The sequence below is a fragment of the Macaca nemestrina genome, chromosome 3 (assembly GCF_043159975.1).
Source record: "Macaca nemestrina isolate mMacNem1 chromosome 3, mMacNem.hap1, whole genome shotgun sequence".
NCBI classification, from domain to species: domain Eukaryota; kingdom Metazoa; phylum Chordata; class Mammalia; order Primates; family Cercopithecidae; genus Macaca; species Macaca nemestrina.
The window spans coordinates 173,744,466-173,767,907 of NC_092127.1; the positions used below are offsets into that span (position 1 = coordinate 173,744,466).

The following is a 23,442-nucleotide window of genomic DNA, read 5'->3' on the forward strand; positions in this document are numbered from 1 at the left end:
AACTGCAAAGAAACTCAAAGCTCAATTCAAACTCAGCTACAAAAATGGTGCGTTCCAGGTTTGTTCTAGCATTTACTTCCTTGTTCATTTTAAGTGGATTTGATATGGTGTTTTCTATTGATACGATATTTCTATTGCCTTGTTTATGTGCCTAGCTTTTAATATAACCAAAAATCCCATTTAAAAAAATATAAATTTTAAGCATTAAAAAAATAAATGGAGTCAGTCCAAAGTACAAAAGAAATGAAGACAGACCATTTTCCTTTAGCTCGAAGGAGTCTCTCCTCCTTTTTAAGGTTTCTGGAACTTCCTTGGACCTCCATGATAGTTACGGGGAGCCATGAGTGTTGATGGGTGCGGTAGGTTTCTCCAGTAATTAAAATTATTGTTATTTATAAGAATTCCTTTAGAAATTATTGCAATAGATAATTGCTATTAATTTATGACAAATACTTGCTATTTATCAATAATGAAAATTATTATCAGCATCTTCTGTTGCCGTGTACACACTCTTAGCAATGGGATCTTGAGAAACAGTGCTTTCTGTCTGTGTCAGTGGCTGGAAGGTAATTGAAACCATCTTGATATTGATTGACATCTAAGGTAGCCATGCTAGGTTCGGGCCACACTGACTGCAGTTGGCATGGTTAGTCATGGAAAGAAAGAGTTGTTTTTAAATACAATTTTGAAGATATCTGTCATGTATGTTACAAATGTTTCTCTTTGGTTATTTTCCTTATATAGGGATGGACAAAACATTCTCAACACATTTGTGTTGGCTATGTTCAAAATCAGATTCTCAAGTTTTGGAGTAGTTTTAGAGGTAGTATATTTGTGATTATGCTCATAACAAGGCCTTTCCAGGACTGTGGGAGTCAGATAGCCTGAGATTGTAGTGATTGTGGATCTGTCTGTTTCCTCCACTAAATATAAGGACAGACACTATATGCTGATTAAATTGGTACCTAACAGTGTGTTTTACAGGGCAAATGATCAATAAGTATTTGAAAAGGCAGTATGTGAATGTATGCCTCTATGTTTGTCATATAGAAAAGGATATTAAAAAATATTAACACATACCAGATTCCCTACTATGAAGAGAATCAGTAAATAAATGTAAAGGTCTTACAACAATGTGTGAACCATAGCAATAAGCACTCAATAAAATTTAACCGTGATTAATAGTTACTTTTATATTAGGAGAATAGTCTCGTGGCGTAGCATCGTGCTTGGCACCGAGCTCACTTCAATAAAGATTCATTTAAAGGATGCATTCCTCCCAGAAGAGGTTAGGTGTCCCTTCTCTGGACTTTTCTGGCAGCTCCTGCTTAGCTTTACTCCAGTACATAATGTTAGTATAAATATAACTTGCTTATTCAACTTACTACTCTGTGAGTGCTTCAAAGGCAAGCCTTTTGTCTTTTTCATCTTCACAGTCTTGAGGTGCAGCCTGTGGAATGTGGCAGGCACGCAGTGCATGTGAGGTGAATGGATGGATGCAAAGATGGATGAATGAGCACATACCTCCTCTGTGATGCTCTAGTATCAGCTCAGATGTCAAATAGTTTGGGTTAATACCAAGTAATAGGAAAAAAAAATTCCCACCTGCCTCTACTTAGCTATAGAACTCTATGATCCATTCATTCAACACGTTTACTGAGTTGTTCAGTTAGCATTTCAGGACCTGAGAACATAATCGTGAACACGACATCGTTCTTGTCTTCGTGGAGCTTATGTTGTAAATATCTTCAAGTCTCATTTCATTCACATTTCCTCTTCTCAGAGAGTGCTAGATTTGCTTTTGAAATCACATGGAAAGTTACTATCCTGGGCTTTTACACATTTCACCAGTTGTTCTACTACTGAGGAAGGGCCTCCTTTCCATATGCTCGTTTATTATGTGGGGGTGTGGTTGGAAACAGAGAGAAAAGGATTTAAGAGTTAAAGTTTTTAAAGTGCTTGATCACTGCTGCCATATAGAGAGAATTCAGTAAGTTGGAAGATATATCAGTTAGGGTTCTCCAGAGAAACAGATTTTCTCTCTCTCTCTCTCTCCATATATATATATATACACACACACACACACATATATATGTCATACATATCATATATATTATGATATATATAATATCTATCAATTGAGAGATTCTATATATCATATATGATATATATATATATATCTCAGTGTAGAGAGAGAGAGAGTGTATGTGTGTGTGCACATGCGTGCTAAGAAATTAGTGCATGTGACTGTGTAGGCTGCCAGGCTACAATTGGTCGGACAGGCTGGAAACTCATTTAAGAGTTAATACTGCAGTCTTGAGTTCAGAATTCACAGTGTGGGCCAGCAAACTGGGAATTCAGGCAGGTTTCATAGCTCATAGGGAATTCTTTCTCAAGGAAACTTCAGCTTTCACTCTTAAGGCCTTCAACTGATTGGATGAGGCTCACCCACATTATGGAGGGTCATCTGCTTTACCTAAATCAATTGTTTATAAATATTAATCACATCTACACAAAACCCACCCAGCAACATCTAAACTAGTGCTTTATTAGACAATTGAGCACCATAGCCGAGCCAAATTGACCCACATAATTAAGAATCAGTTGTGTTGTCTCACATGATCCTGATGGGATCATCATAAGACCCTAAGATGTAGGCATGGTTTCTTCACTTTATACGTGAAGAAATTGAGACACAGAAAGCCTTGGTACCTTTCCTTAGGCCATAGAGCTGTGAACTGAGGTCACTGCCAGAAGTCAGGGGTATGAAGTTCTATTCCGCAACAAGCTGCCTCTTGGTCTGACCTAGAACCTGCTCTTGAAAATGCCATCTCTTCACTGGGAATTCTCTGTCTCTCCATTTCTAAAACATTTCCCCACTTTAAAAATTCTTTTCTCATATTGGATATCTTTTCAAACTTATCCTAATGGCCTCTTTGTGGTTCAGGCTTTCCATTTTGCAATTATTCAGTTTGAAATTGGTTATGTTTGGGGACACGCAGTTTTGGAGAAGCTCCCAGGATCACATTTTAATAAAAACGGGTGCCTTTTAGTTTCAGCTATGCAAGGTGACTAAGTTCTAGAGATCTGCTGCACAACAGTGTGCTCATTAAAAATACTGTATTGTACATGTAAGAATATGTTAAGCAGTAGCTCTCATGTCAAGGGTTCTTACAAAAACAATGAGTGTTTTTTTTAAAGCTACCAATATGCATTTTGGTATATATATATATTTCTTGGTGAAATTCATATTGACTTGTCACAATTTCTCTAGTCCTTGATGGACACTGTCAATTTCTTGTCCAACTGGAAAGTTATTGACTAATTATAATTTAACATGTGTTTCTTGGATGAATGTATGGTTGTTTATCTCAGTTTATCAACAATTAACAGCAAATACTGTCAAACTCATGGTCCATTAGGAAAATCATCAGTTAAGTCTCGGAAGTTGATGGTGTGATTGTGTTAGGACTCTAGCTGTATATTGTATCTGTCATCTCGAGATCTCAGGTCATAGCCATAAACCATGGGGACACATATTAGAAGTATTTGTATTCACATCTCTGCCCCCACAAGACTGGCAACACCTTATGGGTGTAGATTCTATTTTGTTTATATTTGTAAATAAGATTAGTGGAAAATACTATCTTGATTATTCAAAGATGACAAAGGTGATCGTTTTTACTGAATGTGCCCAGTGCTATGCTATGGACAGGCAGGATGATGTCAAAGTAGGGGAGAGGGAGAAATACTGTTCTGCTAACACCTGCTTCTCCTTCTCCACTTTATTCCAGGCAGCCTGGGTTTCTCTGTTGCATTTCACTATGTCCTGTAGATTTCTCTCCAGACTCATAGATTCCGTTTTCTCTATTAGGCTGTGGGCCCCAGGGAGACCAGGAGCCAGGTCTTACTGAACTATGTTGCTTTAGTGCTTCACTCAGTTTTAAGCAGTAAAGATTTAAAACTTTGGCAGATGTTAGAGTGAGGCAGTTTGGGTCGAGGTTGAGAGGAGGGGAGGGCATGAACTCTGGAACTAGGCTGCCCAGGTTCAAGTGTCACTCTTCCTGCATATTACATGTGTAACCCTGAGTAAGTTACTTAATTCTCTGCCTCAGTTTCTCCATCTGAATAAAGAGAGATAGCAATAGTTGCCATTTCATAAGATAATAAGTGTAAAGCACTTTAAATAGTAATGGGTATAAAATATAAAATATACGGCCGGGCGCGATGGCTCACGCCTGCAATCCCAGCACTTTGGGAGCCCGAGGCGGGCAGATTACGAGGTCAGCAGTTCAAGACCAGCATGGCCAATATGGTGAAACCCTGTCTCTACTAAAAATACATAAATTAGCCGGCATGGTGGCACCTACCTCTTATCCCAGCTACTTGGGAGACCAAGGCAGGAGAATCGCTTAAACTCAGGAGGCAGAGGTGGCAGTGAGCCGAGATTGCGCCATTGCACTCCAGTCTAGGTGACAGAGTGAGACTTTGTCTGAAAAAACAAACAAACAAACAAACAAACAGAATATATATATATATACACACACACACACACATATATGTGCAAAATATACATGCCTACTTTCATTGTAAACTACTCTTGGTTTTATGTCTCTGGTCTTCTAGTGACTTGCTGCTATTTTATGGATTAAAGAACAATTTTCACAATAAAATCACGTCAGCAGTTGCATTCTACCACCTGGTTGAGAGCCAAATCTTGGCTCCCACTACCTTTCATATTTCTTTGTATTTCCCTTAGCAGCTAACATTGGACCTGGTATGATTCATCATTTGTCACTAGGACTTTTTATTTTCTAGCCTCCCTAGTATTGAGAAGAACTAACATTTACCAAATGTCTACTAGGTGTCAAGCTAGGTATCTGATCCTTAGACACTGATAAGGACAGTGGTTTCATCTCTATTTTATAGAGGCCCAGGGACATTCAGGGTCTTGGCCCATTTCACAGAGTTAGGAAGTGTCACAGCCTGGTTCTGCCTCCAGATTGACCTCACGTCAAAGGGAACGCTGTCTCTCACTCATCATCCCTCTTCCTGCCTGTCACTTCCTGGGGTCGTAGCAGGCACCCTCCAAAAGCCAGAGGAATCCATGTGTTCTTCTCCGGCCAAGTATGACTCTTGTAACCATTTGTTCTGGATCTCAGAACTTTTATTACAGGGCCTATGAATGAATAAGCAAGGTCTTGGCAAACCATATCTATTTTCCTGTATCTGTGCATTGGCATCCACGCCGGATTAGCTGGTACTATGCTAACCTTGTGATTAGGGCATCCAGCAATACACAAGCCCAATGTAGGGCACCAGTCGTCTTTCCTTAAAAGACTATTATGTTTGATCTTTTAAAGTAATAATTGTAGCTGCTATTATGACAATTATTAGAACTTTACTGAGCTTCTCTCTCTATATATAATTTAGTAATGAGTCTAGTTTTTATTTCAAATTACGTATGGGTCAGGGACCTATGGAAGTCTTCACAGGGCCTGACTGGCATACTCATTCTAGGATGTTTCAGAGATTAATTAGATCTGTTTTCAAGACCCTGGCCGATCCCCACCACTTCTCCATCAATGCGTTCAACTATTGTAGTAGTCACATGTGGATATTTTGATTGATTACGTGTTGGATCTTCTATTTAGACTGTAAGCAGCTTCAGAGAAGACAGCTATAAAATCGCACACCAGTTAAGCACCTGGGATGTTGCTGAACTATCATTTGGAGTGTAGCGAATTCTGACTGAAGTTTCCACATTCATCTTGTGTTCCACACATTTGCAGATACACACATTCCCACACATGCACCTGTGTGTAGAGAGCTTTGTGATGTGTGTCTCTTGTCTTTGCCCTGGCATCATGGAGCTAAAGTAATTATTGGACCCCAGTGGAGTATTTTATCAAGGATTTTCAGTTTTAATTTTAATTTTTTAGGATCAACTTTATCTTTATAAGGTAGAAAGACTGTGAACATTTAGGATTTCATAGGCAGAGTTCACGTAGGGAAGAATAAACTCTGTTCTGCACCCTTTGACATGTCTAAAGTTACTGTCTGAGACATAGATAATCACTGTACACATTAATTGAAGAGATATATTTCTCTGGGTAATTTTCCAAGTAGGGTGGTGTTTTTTTTTTTTTTTTCCTGTTCCCTATTCTCCTTTTGGGTGGTGGTGCTACTTATAATATTTAGAGATATAATCTATGAATTTTATGCTTACATTTCTTCTCTCCTATGTCACCAATTTATTTTACTTAATTTCAACTTTGGGTAGTTATAGAGTAGTTTTATGATACAGATATTCAAAAAAGGTTCAGTACATATAAGTACTCTAACTTACAAGTTTTCCTTTCATTCTGTGTGAGAAATTACTGCATTTCACCTATTTTTGGAATTTTCAAAATTTTAATTGTTCACATTTAATTCTTGATGATTTTGCCTAGAAATACCTAAAGAGGCACTTGAAATTGGAAGACGCAGACACTGTCGCTCGTTCTCTTAAAGAGTTACATTTGCTGGCAATGTGCACTGTACTTTTCCACAAACATGTGCCCTAGAATACCATCACGAAGCATCGGTAGTGAATTCAAATATCACTGTTCGTCCATTTCAAAGTTTTCAAGTTTTTTTTTTTTTCACTCAAATCTTTAATCTTAAAAAATGCCTCTCTTACACATTTATTTTAGAGGCTCACTCTGTGCTCCAGTTTTCTTCTTTCTTCTCTCTCCATGTGCACAAGGCACCCACGGAGAGGAAAACATGAACCACTGCTTCCCATACATGTTTGTACATTCATAAGTCCCAGCGTCCACTTCATGGGATAAAACACGCAGAAATCTTTGTATGTGCATTTTATTTTAAAATGCCCCAAGTAAGGAGGAAGAGGAAAGGATAGGAGAACAGAAAGCTAACTGGAGCTGAGACACTCGAACAAAGTACAAAAGGGGATTTATGTACTGGGAACTGCAGAGCAGGCACTCTAAAAGGCTCCTCATCTACAACCATTTACTTAGTCCTCTTGAATTCCTGTGTTAAGTCTGTGAGGTAGGTATTATCCCCATTTTCAAGATGGAAAAATAAAGAATCAGATAAGTTAAGCAGTTCAACTACTGGTACTGAGGTAGGGTGTACTGAAGTGGACTTCACACTCAGGTTTGTGTCTCTGGGACTCCTTACTGAATACACAGCCGTCACACAAATGTATTCTGCATGTGACTGAGTTCCAATTCTGCTCTGAGGTCTCCATTTTTAAATGCATAATTTGCAAATCAAGAAAGGCATGATGAATGCAAACTTAATGCTTTTTTACAAAGCGAGTTTTTAAAAAATAAATCACTACCTTTGCGTCAGACCTCAAACTACTACATAATCAATGCATGCAACTTTGATTGCTACTCGGTTATAATCAGTGGTTTATGTTTTGTTCTTACTTGTTTGGTTTTTTTTTTTCAGTTGTCAAAATCTGTATTTATTTATTTATTTTATTATACTTTATGTTCTAGGGTACATGTGCACAACGTGCAGGTTTGTTACATATGTATACATGTGCCATGTCGGTATGCTGCACCCATTAACTCGTCATTTACATTAGGTATATCTCCTAATGCTATCCCTCCCCCCTGCCCCCACCCCACAACAGGCCCCGGTGTGTGATGTTCCCCTTACTGTGTCCAGGTGTTCTCATTATTCAATTCCCACTATGAGTGAGAACATGCGGTGTTTGGTTTTCTGTTCTTGCGATAGTTTGCTGAGAATGATGGTTTCCAGCTGCATCCATGTCCCTACAAAGGACATGAACTCATCCTTTTTTATGGCTGCATAGTATTCCATGGTGTATATGTGCCACATTTTCTTAATCCAGTCTGTCATTGATGGACATTTGGGTTGGTTCCAAGTCTTTGCTATTGTGAATAGTGCCGCAATAAACATACATGTGCATGTGTCTTTATAGCAGCATGATTTATAATCCTTTGGGTATATACCCAGTAATGGGATGGCTGGATCAAATGGTACTTCTAGTTCTCGATCCTTGAGGAATGGCTACACTGTCTTCCACAATGGTTGAACTAGTTTACACTCCCACCAACAGTGTAAAAGTGTTCCTATTTCTCCACTTACTCTCCTGCACCTGTTGTATCCTGACTTTTTAATGATTGCCATTCAAACTGGTGTGAGATGGTATCTCATTGTTGTTTTGATTTGCATTTCTCTGATGGCTAGTGATGATGAGCATTTTTTCATGTGTCTGTTGGCTGCATAAATGTCTTCTTTTGAGAAATGTCTGTTCATATCCTTTGCCCACTTTTTGATGGGGTTGTTTTTTTCTTGTAAATTTGTTTGAGTTCTTTATAGGTTCTGGATATTAGCCCTTTGTCAGATGAGTAGATTGCAAAAATTTTCTCCCATTCTGTAGGTTGCCTGTTCACTCTGATGGTAGTTTCTTTTGCTGTGCAGAAGCTCTTTAGTTTAATTAGATCTCATTTGTCAATTTTGGCTTTTGTTGCCATTGCTTTTGGTGTTTCAGACCTGAAGTCTGTGCCCATGCCTATGTCTTGGATGGTATTGCCTAGGTTTTCTTCTAGGGTTTTTATGGTTTTATGTCTAACATTTAAGTCTCTAATACATCTTGAATTAATTTTTGTATAAGGAGTAAGGAAGGGATCCAGTTTCAGCTTTCTACTTATGGCTAGCCAGTTTTCCCAGCACCATTTATTAAATAGGGAATCCTTTCCCCATTTCTTGTTTTTGTCAGGTATGTCAAAGATCAGATGGCTGTAGATGTGTGGTATTATTTCTGAGGGCTCTGTTCTGTTCCATTGGTCTATATCTCTGTTTTGGTACCAGTACCATTCTGTTTTGGTTACTGTAGCCTTGTAGTATAGTTTGAAGTCAGGTAGCGTGATGCCTCCAGCTTTGTTCTTTTGACTTAGGATTGTCTTGGCAATGCAGGTTCTTTTTTGGTTCCATATGAACTTTAAAGTAGTTTTTTCCAATTCTGTGAAGAAAGTCATCGGTAGCTTAATGGGGATGGCATTGAATCTATAAATTACCTTGGGCAATATGGCCATTTTCACAATATTGATTCTTCCTATCCATGAGCATGGAATGTTCTTCCATTTGTTTGTGTCCTCTTTTATTTCATTGAGTAGTGGTTTGTAGTTCTCCTTGAAGAGGTCCTTCATATCCCTTGTAAGTTGGATTCCTAGGTATTTTATTCTCTTTGAAACAATTGTGAATGGGAGTTCATTCATGATTTGGCTCTCTGTTTATCTGTTTTTGTTGTATAAGACTGCTTGTGATTTTTGCACATTGATTTTGTATCCTGAGACTTTGCTGAAGTTGCTTATTAGCTTGAGGAGATTTTGGGCTGAGACAGTGGGGTTTTCTAAATAGACAATCGTGTCGTCTGCAAACAGGGACAATTTGACTTCTTCTTTTCCTAATTGAATACCCTTTATTTCTTTCTCTTGCCTGATTTCCCTGGCCAGAACTTCCAACACTATGTTGAATAGGAGTGGTGAGAGAAGGCATCCCTGTCTTGTGCCAGTTTTCAAAGGGAATGCTTCCAGTTTTTGCCCATTCAGTATGATATTGGCTGTGGGTTTGTCATAAATAGCTCTTATTATTTTGAGATACGTTCCCTCAACGCCGAATTTATTGAGAATTTTAGCATGAAGGGCTGTTGAATTTTGTCAAAGGCCTTTTTTGCATCTGTTGAGATAATCATGTGGTTTTTGTCTTTGATTCTGTTTATATGCTGGATTACGTTTATTGATTTGCGAATGTTGAACCAGCCTTGCATCTCAGGGATGAAGCCCACTTGATCGTGGTGGATAAGCTTTTTGATGTGCTGCTGGGTTCGATTTGCCAGTATTTTATTGAGGATTTTTGCATTGATGTTCATCAGGGATATTGGTCTAAAATTCTCCTTTTTTGTTGTGTCTCTGCCAGGCTTGGTATCAGGATGATGTTGGCCTCATAAAATGAGTTAGGGAGGCTTCCCTCTTTTTCTGTTGATTGGAATAGTTTCAGAAGGAGTGGTACCAGCTCCTTCTTGTACCTCTGGTAGAATTCAGCTGTGAATCCATCTGGTCCTGGACTTTTTTTGGTTGGTAGGCTATTAATTATTGCCTCAATTTCAGAGCCTGCTATTGATCTATTCAGGGATTCAACTTCTTCCTGGTTTAGCCTTGGGAGAGTGTATGTGTCCAGGAATTTATTCATTTCTTCTAGGTTTTCTAGTTTATTTACATAGAGGTCTTTATAGTATTCTCTGATGGTAGTTTGTATTGCTGTGGGGTTGGTGGTGATATCCCCTTTATCGTTTTTTATTGCATCTATTTGATTCTTCTCTCTTTTCTTCTGTATTAGTCTTGCTAGCAGTCTATCAGTTTTGTTGATCTTTTCAAAAAACCAGCTCCTGGATTCATTGATGTTTTGAAAGGTTTTTTGTGTCTCTATCTCCTTCAGTTCTGCTCTGATCTTAGTTATTTGTTGCCTTCTGCTAGCTTTTGAATGTGTTTGCTCTTGCTTCTCTAGTTCTTTTAATTGTGATGTTAGCGTGTCAATTTTACATCTTTCCTGCTTTCTCTTGTGGGCATTTAGCGCTATAAATTTCCTTCTACACATTGCTTTAAATGTGTCCCAGAGATTCTGGTATGTTGTATCTTTGTTCTCATTGGTTTCAAAGAACATCTTTATCTCTGCCTTCATTTCGTTATGTACCCAGTAGTCATTCAGGAGCAGGTTGTTCAGTTTCCATGTAGTTGAGTGGTTTTGATTGAGTTTCTTAGTCTTGAGTTCTCGTTTGATTGCACTGTGGTCTGAGAGACCGTTTGTTATAATTTCTCTTCTTTTACATTTGCTGAGGAGTGCTTTACTTCCAACTACGTGGTCAATTTTGGAATAAGTGTGATGTGGTGCTAAGAAGAATGTATATTCTGTTGATTTGGGGTGGAGAGTTCTGTAGATGTCTATTAGGTCCGCTTGGTGCAGAGTTGAGTTCAATTCCTGGATATCCTTGTTAACTTTCTGTCTCGTTGATCTGTCTAATGTTGACAGTGGGGTGTTAAAGCCTCCCAATATTATTGTGTGGGAGTCTAAGTCTCTTTGTAAGTCTCTAAGGACTTGCTTTATGAATCTGGGTGCTCCTGTATTGGGTGCATATATATTTAGGATAGTTAGCTCTTCTTGTTGAATTGATCCCTTTACCATTATGTAATGGCCTTCTTTGTCTCTTTTAATCTTTGTTGGTTTTAAGTCTGTTTTATTAGAGACTAGGATTGCAACCCCTGCCTTTTTTTGTTTTCCATTTGCTTGGTAGATTTTCCTCCATCCCTTTATTTTGAGCCTATGTGTGTCTCTGACGTGAGATGGGTCTCCTGAACACAGCAGACTGATGGGTCTTGACTCTTCATCCAATTCGCCAGTCTGTGTCTTTTAATTGGACCATTTAGCCCATTTACATTTAAGGTTAATATTGTTATGTGTGAACCTGATCATGTCATTATGATGTTAGCTGGTTATTTTGCTCGTTAGTTGATGCAGTTTCTTCCTAGCATTGATGGTCTTTACATTTTGGCATGTTTTTGCAATGACTGATACTGGTTGTTCCTTTCCATGTTTAGTGCTTCCTTCAGGAGCTCTTCTAGGGCAGGCCTGATGGTGACAAAATCTCTCAGCATTTGCTTGTCTGTAAAGGATTTTATTTCTCCTTCACTTACGAAGCTTAGTTTGGCTAGACATGAAATTCTGGGTTTAAAATTCTTTTCTTTAAGAATGTTGAATATTGGCCCCCACTCGCTTCTGGCTTGTAAAGATTCTGCTGGGAGATCTGCTGTTAGTCTGATGGGCTTCCCTTTGTGGGTAGCGCGACCTTTCTCTCTGGCTGTCCTTAACATTTTTTCCTTCATTTCAACTTTGGTGAATCTGACAATTATGTGTCTTGGAGCTGCTCTTCTCAAGGAGCATCTTTGTGGTGTTCTCTGTATTTCCTGAATTTGAATGTTGGCCTGCCTTGCTAGGTTGGGGAAGTTCTCCTGGATAATATCCTGCAGAGTGTTTTCCAACTTCGTTCCATTCTCCCCGTCACTTTCAGGTGCACCAATCAGATGTAGATTTGGCCTTTTCACATACTCCCATATTTCTTGGAGGTTTTGTTCATTTCTTTTTACTCTTTTTCTCTAACTTCTCTTCTCATTTCATTTCATTCATTTGATCTTCAATCTCTGATACTCTTTCTTCCAGTTGATCGAGTCAGTTACTGAAGCTTGTGCATGTGTCACGTAGTTCTCATGTCATGGTTTTCATCTCTATCAGGTTGTTTATGGACTTCTCTGCATTGGTTATTCTAATTATCCATTTGTCAAATCTTTTTTCAAGGTTTTTAGTTTATTTGCGCTGGGTTCGTAGTTCCTCCTTTAGCTCTGAGAAGTTTGACTGAATCCTTCTTCTCTCAACTCGTCAAAGTTATTCTCCATCCAGCTTTGTTCCATTGCTGGTGAGGAGCTGCTTTCCTTTGGAGGGGGAGAGGTGCTCTGAATTTTTTGAATTTTGAGCTTTTCTGCCCTGCTTTTTCCCCGTCTTTGTGGTTTTATCTACCTTTGGTCTTTGATAATGGTGATGTACAGATGAGGTTTTGGTGTGGATGTCCTTTCTGTTTGTTAGTTTTCCTTCTAACATTCAGGACCCTCAACTGCATGTCTGTTGGAGTTTGCCTGAGGTCCACTCCAGTTAGGCTGCTCCCAGTTAGGCTCTCCCAGTTAGGCTACTCGGGTGTCAGGGACCCACTTGAGCAGGCAGTCTGTCCGTTCTCAGATCTCAACCTCCGTGCTGGGAGAATCACTACTCTCTTCAAAGCTGTCAGACAAGGACATTTACATCTGCAGAGGTTTCTGCTGCTTTTTGTTTAGCTGTGTCCTGTCCGCAGAGGTGGAGTCTACAGAGGCAGGCAGGCCTCCTTGAGCTGCAGTGGGCTCCACCCAGTACGAGCTTCCTGGTCGCTTTGTTTACCTACTTAAGCCTCAGCAATGGCAGGCGCCCCTCCCCCAGCCTCACTACCACCTTGCTGTTAGATCTCACACTGCTGTGCTAGCAATGAGGGAGGCTCCATGAGCATGGGACCCTTCGAGCCAGGTGCAGGATATAATCTCCTGGTGTGCCGTTTTGCTAAGACCTTTGGTAAAGCTCAGTATTAGGGTGGGAGTGACCCAATTTTCCAGGTGTTGTGTGTCATGGTTTCCCTTGGCTAGGAAAAGGAATTCCCTTCCCCCTTGTACTTCCTGGGTAAGGCGATGCCTCGCCTTGCTTTGGCTCTCGCTCACTGGGCTGCACCCACTGTCCTGCAACGACTGTCCAACATGCCCCAGTGAGATGAACTCGGTACCTCAGTTGGAAATGCAGAAATCACCCAGCTTATGTGTTGCTCATGCTGGGAGCTGGAGGCTGGAGCTGTTCCTATTCGGCCATCTTGGCGCCCCCTTCCTTGTTTGTTTTTTTAGGTGGGATGGTGATGGTGGCAATAGGGATTTCAGAATTAATATTCATGGTCTACTCCAAATAGCCATAGGTCATCCCTGATGGCCTTTGGTCTTCTAGCTCCAGAAAGTGTAAAGATATCCAGAGAGGCAGTCTCTTCTGGTTTTGTATTCTGGGCCGTTTACTTTTGCCCCATTGAGAGATAGCTCACCAGACTGCCAGGTGACCCAGGTACTCTGGAGCTCAGCTATGATTACTCCTAAATCAGAGCCACAAAGTTCCCAAAGCCTACATTTTTGGAAATAAATTTAGTGGAGTTTGTTTTATTAATATTTCCTAAATCAGAGGAGATTAGAAAGCCACATATTTTAGCCCCACTTTCTGAAGGCTGGCACCACAGTGAGTTTTCAGTGACCTTAATCCATGTGACCCTTTTCATATTTGACTACATTTCCAAGCAGAGGCTGTAAAATATCTGTTGGAAGTTGATTCTACTATTGATGCTAACAGGCAGTTAAAGTCTATTTGTTAAGGTCTGTTCTAGATTAGATAAGCATACTGTATATACTGTATGTACTTCATGGAAACACATTTGTAGCATGGAAAATATCTTTTTTTTTTTTTTTTTAGACAGGGTCTCACTTCAGTGCCCAGGCTGGAGTGCAGTGGCACCATCTTGGCTTACTGAAATCTCTGCCTCCTGGGTTCAAGCAATTCTCCTGCCTCAGCCTCCTGAGTAGCTGGGATTACAGGCATGCACCACCATGCCAAGCTAATTTTTGTTTTTTAGTAGATACAGGGTTTCACCATGCCGACCAGGCTGGTCTTGAACTCCTGATTTCAAGTGATCCTCTCACCTTGACTTCTCAAAGTGCTAGGATTACAGGCATGAGCCACTGCATCCGGCTGGAAAACATCTTTATAATAAGATTTTTCATGTGGTCATAATATGTGTTTTACTCTGGCCTTTGTTTGGAATTGCTATCTTCAAAAGGAGTCTTCATTTCATTTAAGGAGAAGCGTGGCATTATAATAAGTGTTTCTTCTCCTTGGGGGTGTGCTTCAATGACCTGAATCAGACACCCCAAGTTAACTGTAAAGGTTGATCTGCAAAGAAAAGTGCACTCTTTTAAATGATGTGTCAGATCAAATTTAGAGACACTTGTTGTAAGGCTTCTTTTGATCAGAGCAGGGTGCCATGTGTTGGCTGTGCCTTTTCTTAATTTCCCTGGTGGTTTTAGCTGGATGTGTGTGGTGTTTTTATCTTCCTGCTGAACATAAAGCTGTGGTTCCCTTCTGATTTGTGAAGAGACTACTAGATGTCTAAGTTATGCGACTGTTAGGTGCAAACAAAAAATGCTATTTTTCTGCATAGCCTGATCATTAAGAACAACATTAAGAACAACAGTTTGAAGTCAAATAAGACTGTCTTGAAGTTTCTGGTCTCCCATTACAAGCTTTTTGTCTTTAGAAAACTTACTTCACCTCTCTCAACTTCAGTGATTTTATCCTTAGAATCAGATTAGTAATAATACTAATCCTACTGTTAGTGTAAGGATTCAATGAGATAATCTACAGAACTACTCAGCACAGCATTTGGCATACAGTAAGCATTCACCAAATGCTGGATGTTATTTCTGTATTACTGTTTTTATTTTTATTCTAGCCCCCAAATCTGTGAACTATGAACTTAGAGAAGCAGAGAAGGCTGCATTCATAAAGGTGAAGAAGAATAGGGAGACTAAAGAGGACCTGACTTCATTTTCCATTCCTTAGACTTGTTTATTACCGTTGTAGGTCACCATGGAAACTTTCAGGATTAAGATGGCATTATTGAGCTAAGCATTCAATGAACACCTCAGGGAAGGAAAGCCATAACATGTATGCATGCCATAAGTAGTTTTCAAACGAAAGGGTTATCTGGGGGCGAAGAGTGGATGGCAGTTATTGACTTCCTTGTCTGACATCATTTCCAGAATCCACAGAGAATCAGGATCAAGAGTTGAAAGTGTGATCATGTCCCTGTGTTTGGCCTTTTGTGGACCATTCCATAAAGTTGTCAATAGCTATGGCCAGAATTTCAAAATGGGAAGCTGCTCTTTACATACCAGGGAGTGGGGCTTTCTGAAATAGATTCTGAAGTCGAAAAGAACTCTGAGTGTTTTCTGAGAAGGGTTGACCTCCTTTCATGCCACTTACTGTGAATTAAAGCTGCGAGGGAGAACTAGTTTGGGCATGTGGTACAGCACTTAGCGCCACTGCTGCCAGGGAACAAGATTTGTGTTTCTAAGGAGATACAACAAAAAGGAGAATGCTTTAAGAGCCAGCGGCTGTCAGAGTGTAAAAGTATCTATGTTCAGAAAGGGAAATAGAAGCTGAATTAAGTAATTTTATACACACGTTACAGGGTGCCCTTCTGTGAGTAATTCTTAAATTCAAAAGCAAATAGTTGTGACCACAAAGGGCTTAGTACATCTCAGCTGATTTTAGCTCTCAGACTCAAACTGGATATGATTGGTATTGACCTGCTCTGTGCATGTGATTTTAAGATGGTCTGACTCTTGTCTGTCATTCTGTTGGGTTGTATTAATAACAGGGGACAAAGGGTGAAATAGTCCAATAAAGTTTTGAGCAGCCACTTGACAACGTATTCCAAATAAACAAGAGGAGGAAAACCCTAGCTCTACCAACTAGGACCATAAAACAGAGTCTTCTACACCCTCTTTAATGCCAATATTAACCAGTTTGCAAATGTTTAGTCAGTTATGGATATGGATGGATGTCCTGAATGGGTTCCTGGGATAAAGTATCATCACAGAACAGAAATCACAGAGAGAGCGCACCAAGGAAAAATTACAGTACTGCTATATTTACTTAGTGCCTCTGCACTAGGGTTTTATTTTCCACAGTTGGAAAGGGAACCACCTGTCTCAACTGCTGATGTCAGAGAGCTCCCTCGAGACACAGGGCTGCTGGAAGGCACATGATACTGTACATATTTGCTCTTACGTTCGTATCTGGCTAAGATTGGGTTTCAGATTTGTACCCTATTGTGGAGTTCATTTAGCAGTGACTCTCAGGTGCCCTCCCACGTCACCATGCCCTTGTGAATTAAAAAGTGGCCTGCCGAAGCCCTTGTTGTGAGTGTTCCCTCATCTCGCGATACCAGTATTTGTACTGCAGTAAAATGAATGACACACATGTTGGGGTTATCATCTATGGATTCAGTTTTGAAAGTGAGTATCAGGAGGCATTATCATCTCTGCATCTAGGAGGCTTTATGCTATTGGTAGGTGGGGTTTTATTTTATTTATAGTGATGAAGGCTTTTAAAGATACATATATGTGTGTATACCAGATTTGGAGGTTTTATATGTGGATTGCTAAACAGACAAAAAAAAATTTAAAAAGAGAGATAAGTATGTAGCATACTTCATTTTTTTTTTTTTAAGCTGTTCGTTTGTCAGCGTGGAGAATTTGTTGTAGAGTGAATAAAATGCCTAATTTGGAAAGACTGGATATTATGACCATGCATTTCAAGTGATCTAGTGCATTCTTTTTAGTTTTTATTTTTATTTTTAAAGATTTTTAGGGTTGTGTAATCCACTGCTCCAGTTTTCTGGAGGAGAATTCGGCGTTTTAAATGTAGCTCCTTAAGGAAACGTGAGGACCACCGTGTTGCACGACTCCAGGCACTCATAGTCAAGAACTCACACTTAAACGATCCTGCTGGCTATGTGTGCAATCTCCAGAAATATGATGCCCTCAACATTACTCAAATGTTATGTAAAAGTAGAGTTGTTACCAACAATTGCAGGAGGCTTGCTGTTAGTGAAGTTGTTCATTATTTTAATAATGCCGTGCCTCTCCATTTAAATATCTTCACCAACTGCAAATTATATGGTTATTACACAAAATAGGTGGAAAACAGAGTCTGAGGGTGTAAATTACATTCTTGGGCCACATCAAATCAATTTCCTTTTAGGGATAAGAACCCGAGTTCTTAATTCCCAGCCGTCCTATGATGCACACCTTCAATTAAATTTATATTGGAAATGATGCTTGATGTTTTTTTCTCAAGTCCTAAAAATAGAGTAAATAGGATGGGCTAAGACCCCTTGGTTCATCTAATCTTCCCCCCAGTGTCGGATTTTCCTATGAACCATTAAAAGTGTTATAATATATGATTGATATTAATTAGTTTTCTGTAAAGTACTGCACTCCTTAACATGAACTGAACTAGAAATAAATATATTACCATGAATTAAGATTTTATTAGTTGCAAAGAAGAATTGGATGAAGGCACCTATGTGAAATCCTAAGTACAGGCGTCAAATTGAATTAATGCCAGCACTGCCTTGAGAATAATTTGAGTACTGAATAAGAAAGAGTATACCATAACATAACTGTGTTTACTGAATCATTCTTGGCATCAGAAACTAAAGCTACATTATAAATGCAACAACAGGCTTTTCTCCCTTGGAAGAGAGAGGCGGGTGCATTTTGTAATTAAAGTGAATGTTACCCTCTGAAAAATGCCTCTCGTCCCTAGGAAGGAAACAGCCTTCTTGAGAACCCTGCATCCTTGTATGTATCTCAGACTTTGCATACTTGGTGTTGCTCTGGCCATCTTCTGCATCCTGGAGTATGGACAGCAATATTTTCCACTCACTTTATATATTTTCATCTTATTACTCTGTATATGTTTTGCAAAAGATGTGGAGGGTGCTGAAAAGTTTTATGGGATTGCCCCAGGGATGTTCTAGAAGGGATTGCTGATTTTATAGGGAGAATGGATTGTACAGCATTCAATACAGGGCCATGCAGACTGAGGCCTGCGAAGTCCTGAGGATCACTTTTTACAGATTGTGATGGGAGTAGCGCCCCCTGGAGTTGTGCATTGCTGCGGCTCTGCTTTACTTTCCCTTAATGATTCGGAAATTTCCTGATTTTATAAATTTTATATGCATCTATGATATAGGTTACTTGCAGACCGAATGCAAAATGTTAAAGTTTAAAGTTAAATAGGAATACTAGGCACATCACACATCTAATTTTAAATTGTATAGTAACTACATTTTTAAAAAGGTAAATTTAATTTTAAAGTCTTTGACAATATATTCAAAATATTAACAAATGACTCTAAGTTATTAATGAAATATTTTACATTCTATTTTTCATATTCAGATTGAAATTCCAGGTATATTTTATATCTATAGAAGTCTCAATTTTTGTGTGGACACATTTTAAGTTCTCAGTAGCCATATATGTGGCTAGTGGCTACTGCGTTGGCTGGCATAGTTTTGGACTTAGATAGCAACTTGCCAGCATTTTACTATGCAGAAAATTGCTTTAAAGAAAAAAAAAATACCTTAAATATCAAAGATAAAATATAATGTATCCTTTATGTCATTTATCAATTTAAGAAGCGATTATGTGATTGATCACAAATTTGCGAGAAGTGTGAATGCTAAGACAATTTAGTTGATAGGCCGCTGGTGGCACAATGAACTTTATATTGAATTGTATTGTTCCTGTGGCTTTGTTTTCCATTCTTCCCTCTGTGTGTATTTCAGATATCATCATTTAAAACACAATTTGATACTTGTGGTTCCTCTCATTGTCCCAAACTCACGCTATCTTGTCAGTTTTCATGCACCATATGAATGTCTTATTTCTTTTTCGTTTGTTTGTTTGAGACGGGGTTTTACTCCGTTGCCCAAGCTAGAGTGCAGTGGTACAATCTCGGCTCACTGCAAGCTCTGCCCCCACATTCAAGCGATTCTCCTGCCTTAGCCTCCCAAGTAGCTGGGACTACAGGCGCCTGCCACCATGCCCAGCTAAGTTTTGTATTTTTAATAGAGACCAGGTTTCATCATATTGGTCAGGCTGGTCTCGAACTCCTGAGATCAGGAGATCTACCCACCTCAGTCTCCCAAACTGTTGGGATTAGAGGCGTGAGCCACCACACCCAGCTGGATTTCTTAACAGAGGAATTCTTGAAAGACTTTGGGCTCAAATAACATTGTGGCCAGCTTAATGGCAACAAAAATTGTTTTCTCCACTTGCTGCTTCTGGTCTCTTTAGAGGTAGTGCCAGCTCAGGACTGGTATGAGGCTGGTTGTTACTTTTCTTTAGGTAAGTAGAGAAACAAACAACCACCTGGCAATCCTACAACTTGTGATAACACTGTCCCTCATAGAAAGTCAACTTACTATAGGACTTAAAGAGAACGTCTGATGTGCTTGGTTTCCAAATCTTTATTTTTCTTAGGTGAGGAAGGCAGGTGAAGAGCAAACACTTGCATCTACTCTAATGTTGCTTGATTTTACATTGAGTTTTAAGTAGTCAAACATGAATGTCAGGCATCATTACTGAGTAGCTATTATATGCCAAGCACTTGGCTTATACTCATTTTCTTTAACCTTAACATGAGCCATGTAAAATAGGCATTTATATTTCCATTTTTGTAAGTGAAGTGCTTGAGGTTCAGATAGTTTAGGTGACGTCTTGAGTTCCTACAGATAGATCATAAGTAACAGATCTACATTGTCTGACTCCAAAGTCCATGCTCTCAGAGAAGAGGGACACATTTTCCGAGCAAGTCGATGGCACCGTTCAATAATGAGTTTTGAACCAAGAGAAAAGACTAACATTTTAGAAGTGTAATGTTCTTTCACTTCACTTATTCAAGAAATAAATACAGAGAATATGTAATCCCATTTCATTTTTTGATAGAAGTGGAAATAGATCAAGAAAGTTAAAGTGGCTTTGTCCAAGGTCAGACAAACAAACCTAGACATCAAGTCCTTTGAGTCCTGCTCCAAGGCTGTTTGTCTGAGTGGTTGAAGGGTCCCTTTAAGGAGGTAAGTTGGACATTGGGAATTTTTTTGTGTGACAGGCTGCAAACTTCAAAAATGTGTGGTGCAGAAACATTTATTTCTCTTTCTTTTCTATGCATTTTAAACTTGTTATCGAAGTATATGATATTGAAAAGTACATATACCATAAGAGTTTAGCTCAGTGAATGTTCAGTAACAATGTACCCATGTAACCAGCACAGACAGCAAGAAAGAAACCCTAACTAGTTTCCTGGAGCCTCCTCCCGCTTAACTGTGGTTCTCCCTGCCCTGCCCCAAACCAGGACAACCTCTCACCTGATTTGCAGCCACCTAGGTTAAATATCTGTTTCTATGCTTTATAGAAATGGAATCATAATGTATGCACTTTCATGTGTGTCTGGCTTCTTTTGCTTCACATTACATTTCTGGGATTTATCTACATTTTGGTATGTAGCAGAAGTTCATTAATTCTCTTTGATATATTTGGCCACACTTTCAAGTATAAAATCCCTAACAACCATAATACTGTAAGTGGAATGAATAGGTTTATTTCACATTAATTACTATTTAAATTGCTTTTTTCCTAGAAAATTATTAGCTGTAGTTTTGTGTGATTTGGGCTAAAACAAAATAACAAAGCTGAAATATGGTGCATCAGCAGTTACAAAGCATAACACAACGCAGGATATCACCCCTGTCCCGTGGTTTTTACGTAATATGTGACATTGAATGATGTCATAGAGAAGACAAAGAGAGCACACAAGCTGAACATACCCACAAGAGAGCCCTGGGTAGGAGTTCCCACTTAGTGGCTTTGTATGGCTGTGCAAAATGTTAGGTGTGGCCCATTTTTAGGTGGCCTGCATGCAAATGGATCTACTAACATAGATAGTAGAAATTTCCACCTCAGGGGCTAGGCGCGGTGGCTCACACCTGTAATCCCAGCACTTTGGGAGGCCAAGGGGGGCGGATCATCAGGTCAGGAGTTTGAGACCAGCCTGAACAACATGGTGAAAACCCATCTCTACTAAAAATACAAAAAAAAAAAAGTTAGCCAGATGTCATGGCGCGTGCCTGTAATCCCAACTACTCAGGAGGCTGAGGTGGGAGAATAGCTTGAACCCGGGAGGCAGAGGTTGCAGTGAGTTGAGATTGCGCCACTGTATTTCAGCCTGGGCAAAAAAAAAAAAAAAAAGAAAAGAAAAGAAAAAGGTCCACCTCAGGAATTGTTAAAGATTTTTTTGTTTTGTTTTGAAAAGAGGTAGGGAAAGAATTTACTCTGATCATCTGCTTGGCACAAAGTACAATCTGGACCCTTTAAAGAATAATAGAGGTTTTGGCTTGTTTAAAATGAGTCTTTTGTCAACCTCTTTTTGCAGATTGTCTCACAAGCACAGAAGCAAGGTTTCTTATGTTAGTTTTCATATTATTTCTTTTTCCTGGTTGCAGGAAAATGTGAATGTAATGCCAGTGAATACTGCTAGTGAGAACCCAGCATCGTGTGAGAATAGCTGGGGGTCTATCAAGGCATTGTCCTGACTGACGTTTATCATTTACCTGGTCATATTTTCCTTACTCCTATGTCATCAGTGCTCCCTCTCCAAATTTTCTGGTAGAGAAGTTAGTTTTCCTGTGACTGATTCACTCAACCTTAAAGGAAAACCTCCAAGCTGGTTGGTCTTAGATGGCACCAAAGCATACATCTTCTGTCTCTCACTCAACAGAGTTGTATGTACAAAGGAAACAGTAGAAAAGGAAATGCTATCCTGTGATATGGCCTTGGTTTAATACATTTGCTAATACTATTACGGTGAAATATTAGGCATATGACCTTTTTTCCTCCCTCCACACCCTACATTAATATCTCAGCTGATCCCTTCTAAATTAAAAATATGTACAATCTTTTACCAAATATAATGAGCTTTTTATTTAAGGAGGGTCTTCAGGTATTAGGCAGAAAGGATGTTACTTTAAACTCTCATTTCCTTAGCTGCTGTAGACCTTATTCTTATGTACAAAACCCTGAATATAATATCTACCCTCCTTTCTAAATCTTCTCTCTCTGGGTGACACCATTTCTAAATCACATGTAGTGACTACCACATCAGTTGTGTGGTTTTCACACTTGCTGTGCATGCAGGGACTCGGTCTTACGTATGACTCGTGCTACTTTCCAGAATTAATGATAAACAAGATGAAAGCCGGCTGTTTCTCTGGGCAGCTACCTGAACTTTGTAAGAAACACAGGTCTCTAGGAAGCTGAGCTTCTCAGAGCCAATAGCCGTGGTTGAAAGTATTGTATTTCACAAGTTCTCTGGTATTCTTTTTCTAGAATGGTTGAGTGGTTAAATATCTGTATTGCAAGGAAAATGATGAAGTTGTGTGCTTTCAGCAACACTGAGCACCAGTTGCCTTTCTTGTACATCATCTCTGATTTCCAGTGTCTTTGTGAAACGAGACACTTGGATGCACCCTGTGCAAAGAAGGCTTCCTGAGTTGTCTGTCTCTGTCAAGACAGGCACATCACTGCATTTTAGATCTGGCAAAGATCTTTGATTTAATTGAATCTGGCCATCTTTGTTGATAGATAAGGAAACCGAAGCTCAGTATCATTACATGAACCACCCAAAGTCAAATTGCTGGCAAGTGACATAGCTGAATGAGGGCCCTGTTCCTCTTATCTTGCATTTTCCTTTCATTTGGGGCTGAATCAAGAGCCTCAAAGTGACTCCACCTGTCAGGTAGACTTGAGCCTCCAGTAATCACCTTAAATCTCGTAAGGCTGGCTGACTTTGGTTTCAACCTCATTACCCCTCTTCTTACAAATATTCTTAATAGTCAAAATAATGACCACCCATGTGCAGGAAGAATGATCTGCAGAAAAGGCCAAGGAAACTGTGAGAACATGAAATCAAATTGGCTGATATAAAGCCTTCATTTCTATGAATATAGTTGACCTTCCAGGGGAAAGAAAGTGAGTTTTCCCCTCTTGTGATACTTGAGAAGCCAAAAATGAGCTTTCTGCCCAAGCACTGGGCTGCAAAATGGCAGCATTTACACAGGTTGTTTCACATTTAGGGATGGGCTGTGTTCCAGAAGTTTATTTGCATGTCACC

The 23,442-nt window shown here is 39.4% G+C and overlaps 1 protein-coding gene across 14 annotated transcripts in view; it reads left to right on the top strand.

The window, feature by feature from the left end:
• LOC105487840 (PPARG coactivator 1 alpha) overlaps window positions 1-23,442 on the top strand; it is a 716,435-nt gene that overhangs the window by 553,671 nt on the left and 139,322 nt on the right. Inside the window, exon 1 of one of the 14 annotated variants that reach the window (XM_011751470.3) lies at window positions 16,617-16,721. The exons of the other annotated variants lie outside the window; for them this stretch is intronic. Within the exon in view, the coding sequence (XP_011749772.2) occupies window positions 16,677-16,721 (45 nt within the window). The 5' untranslated portion in view covers window positions 16,617-16,676. Of the gene's footprint in view, window positions 1-16,616; window positions 16,722-23,442 lie in introns of those variants that run through there. 14 annotated transcript variants of the gene reach the window in all.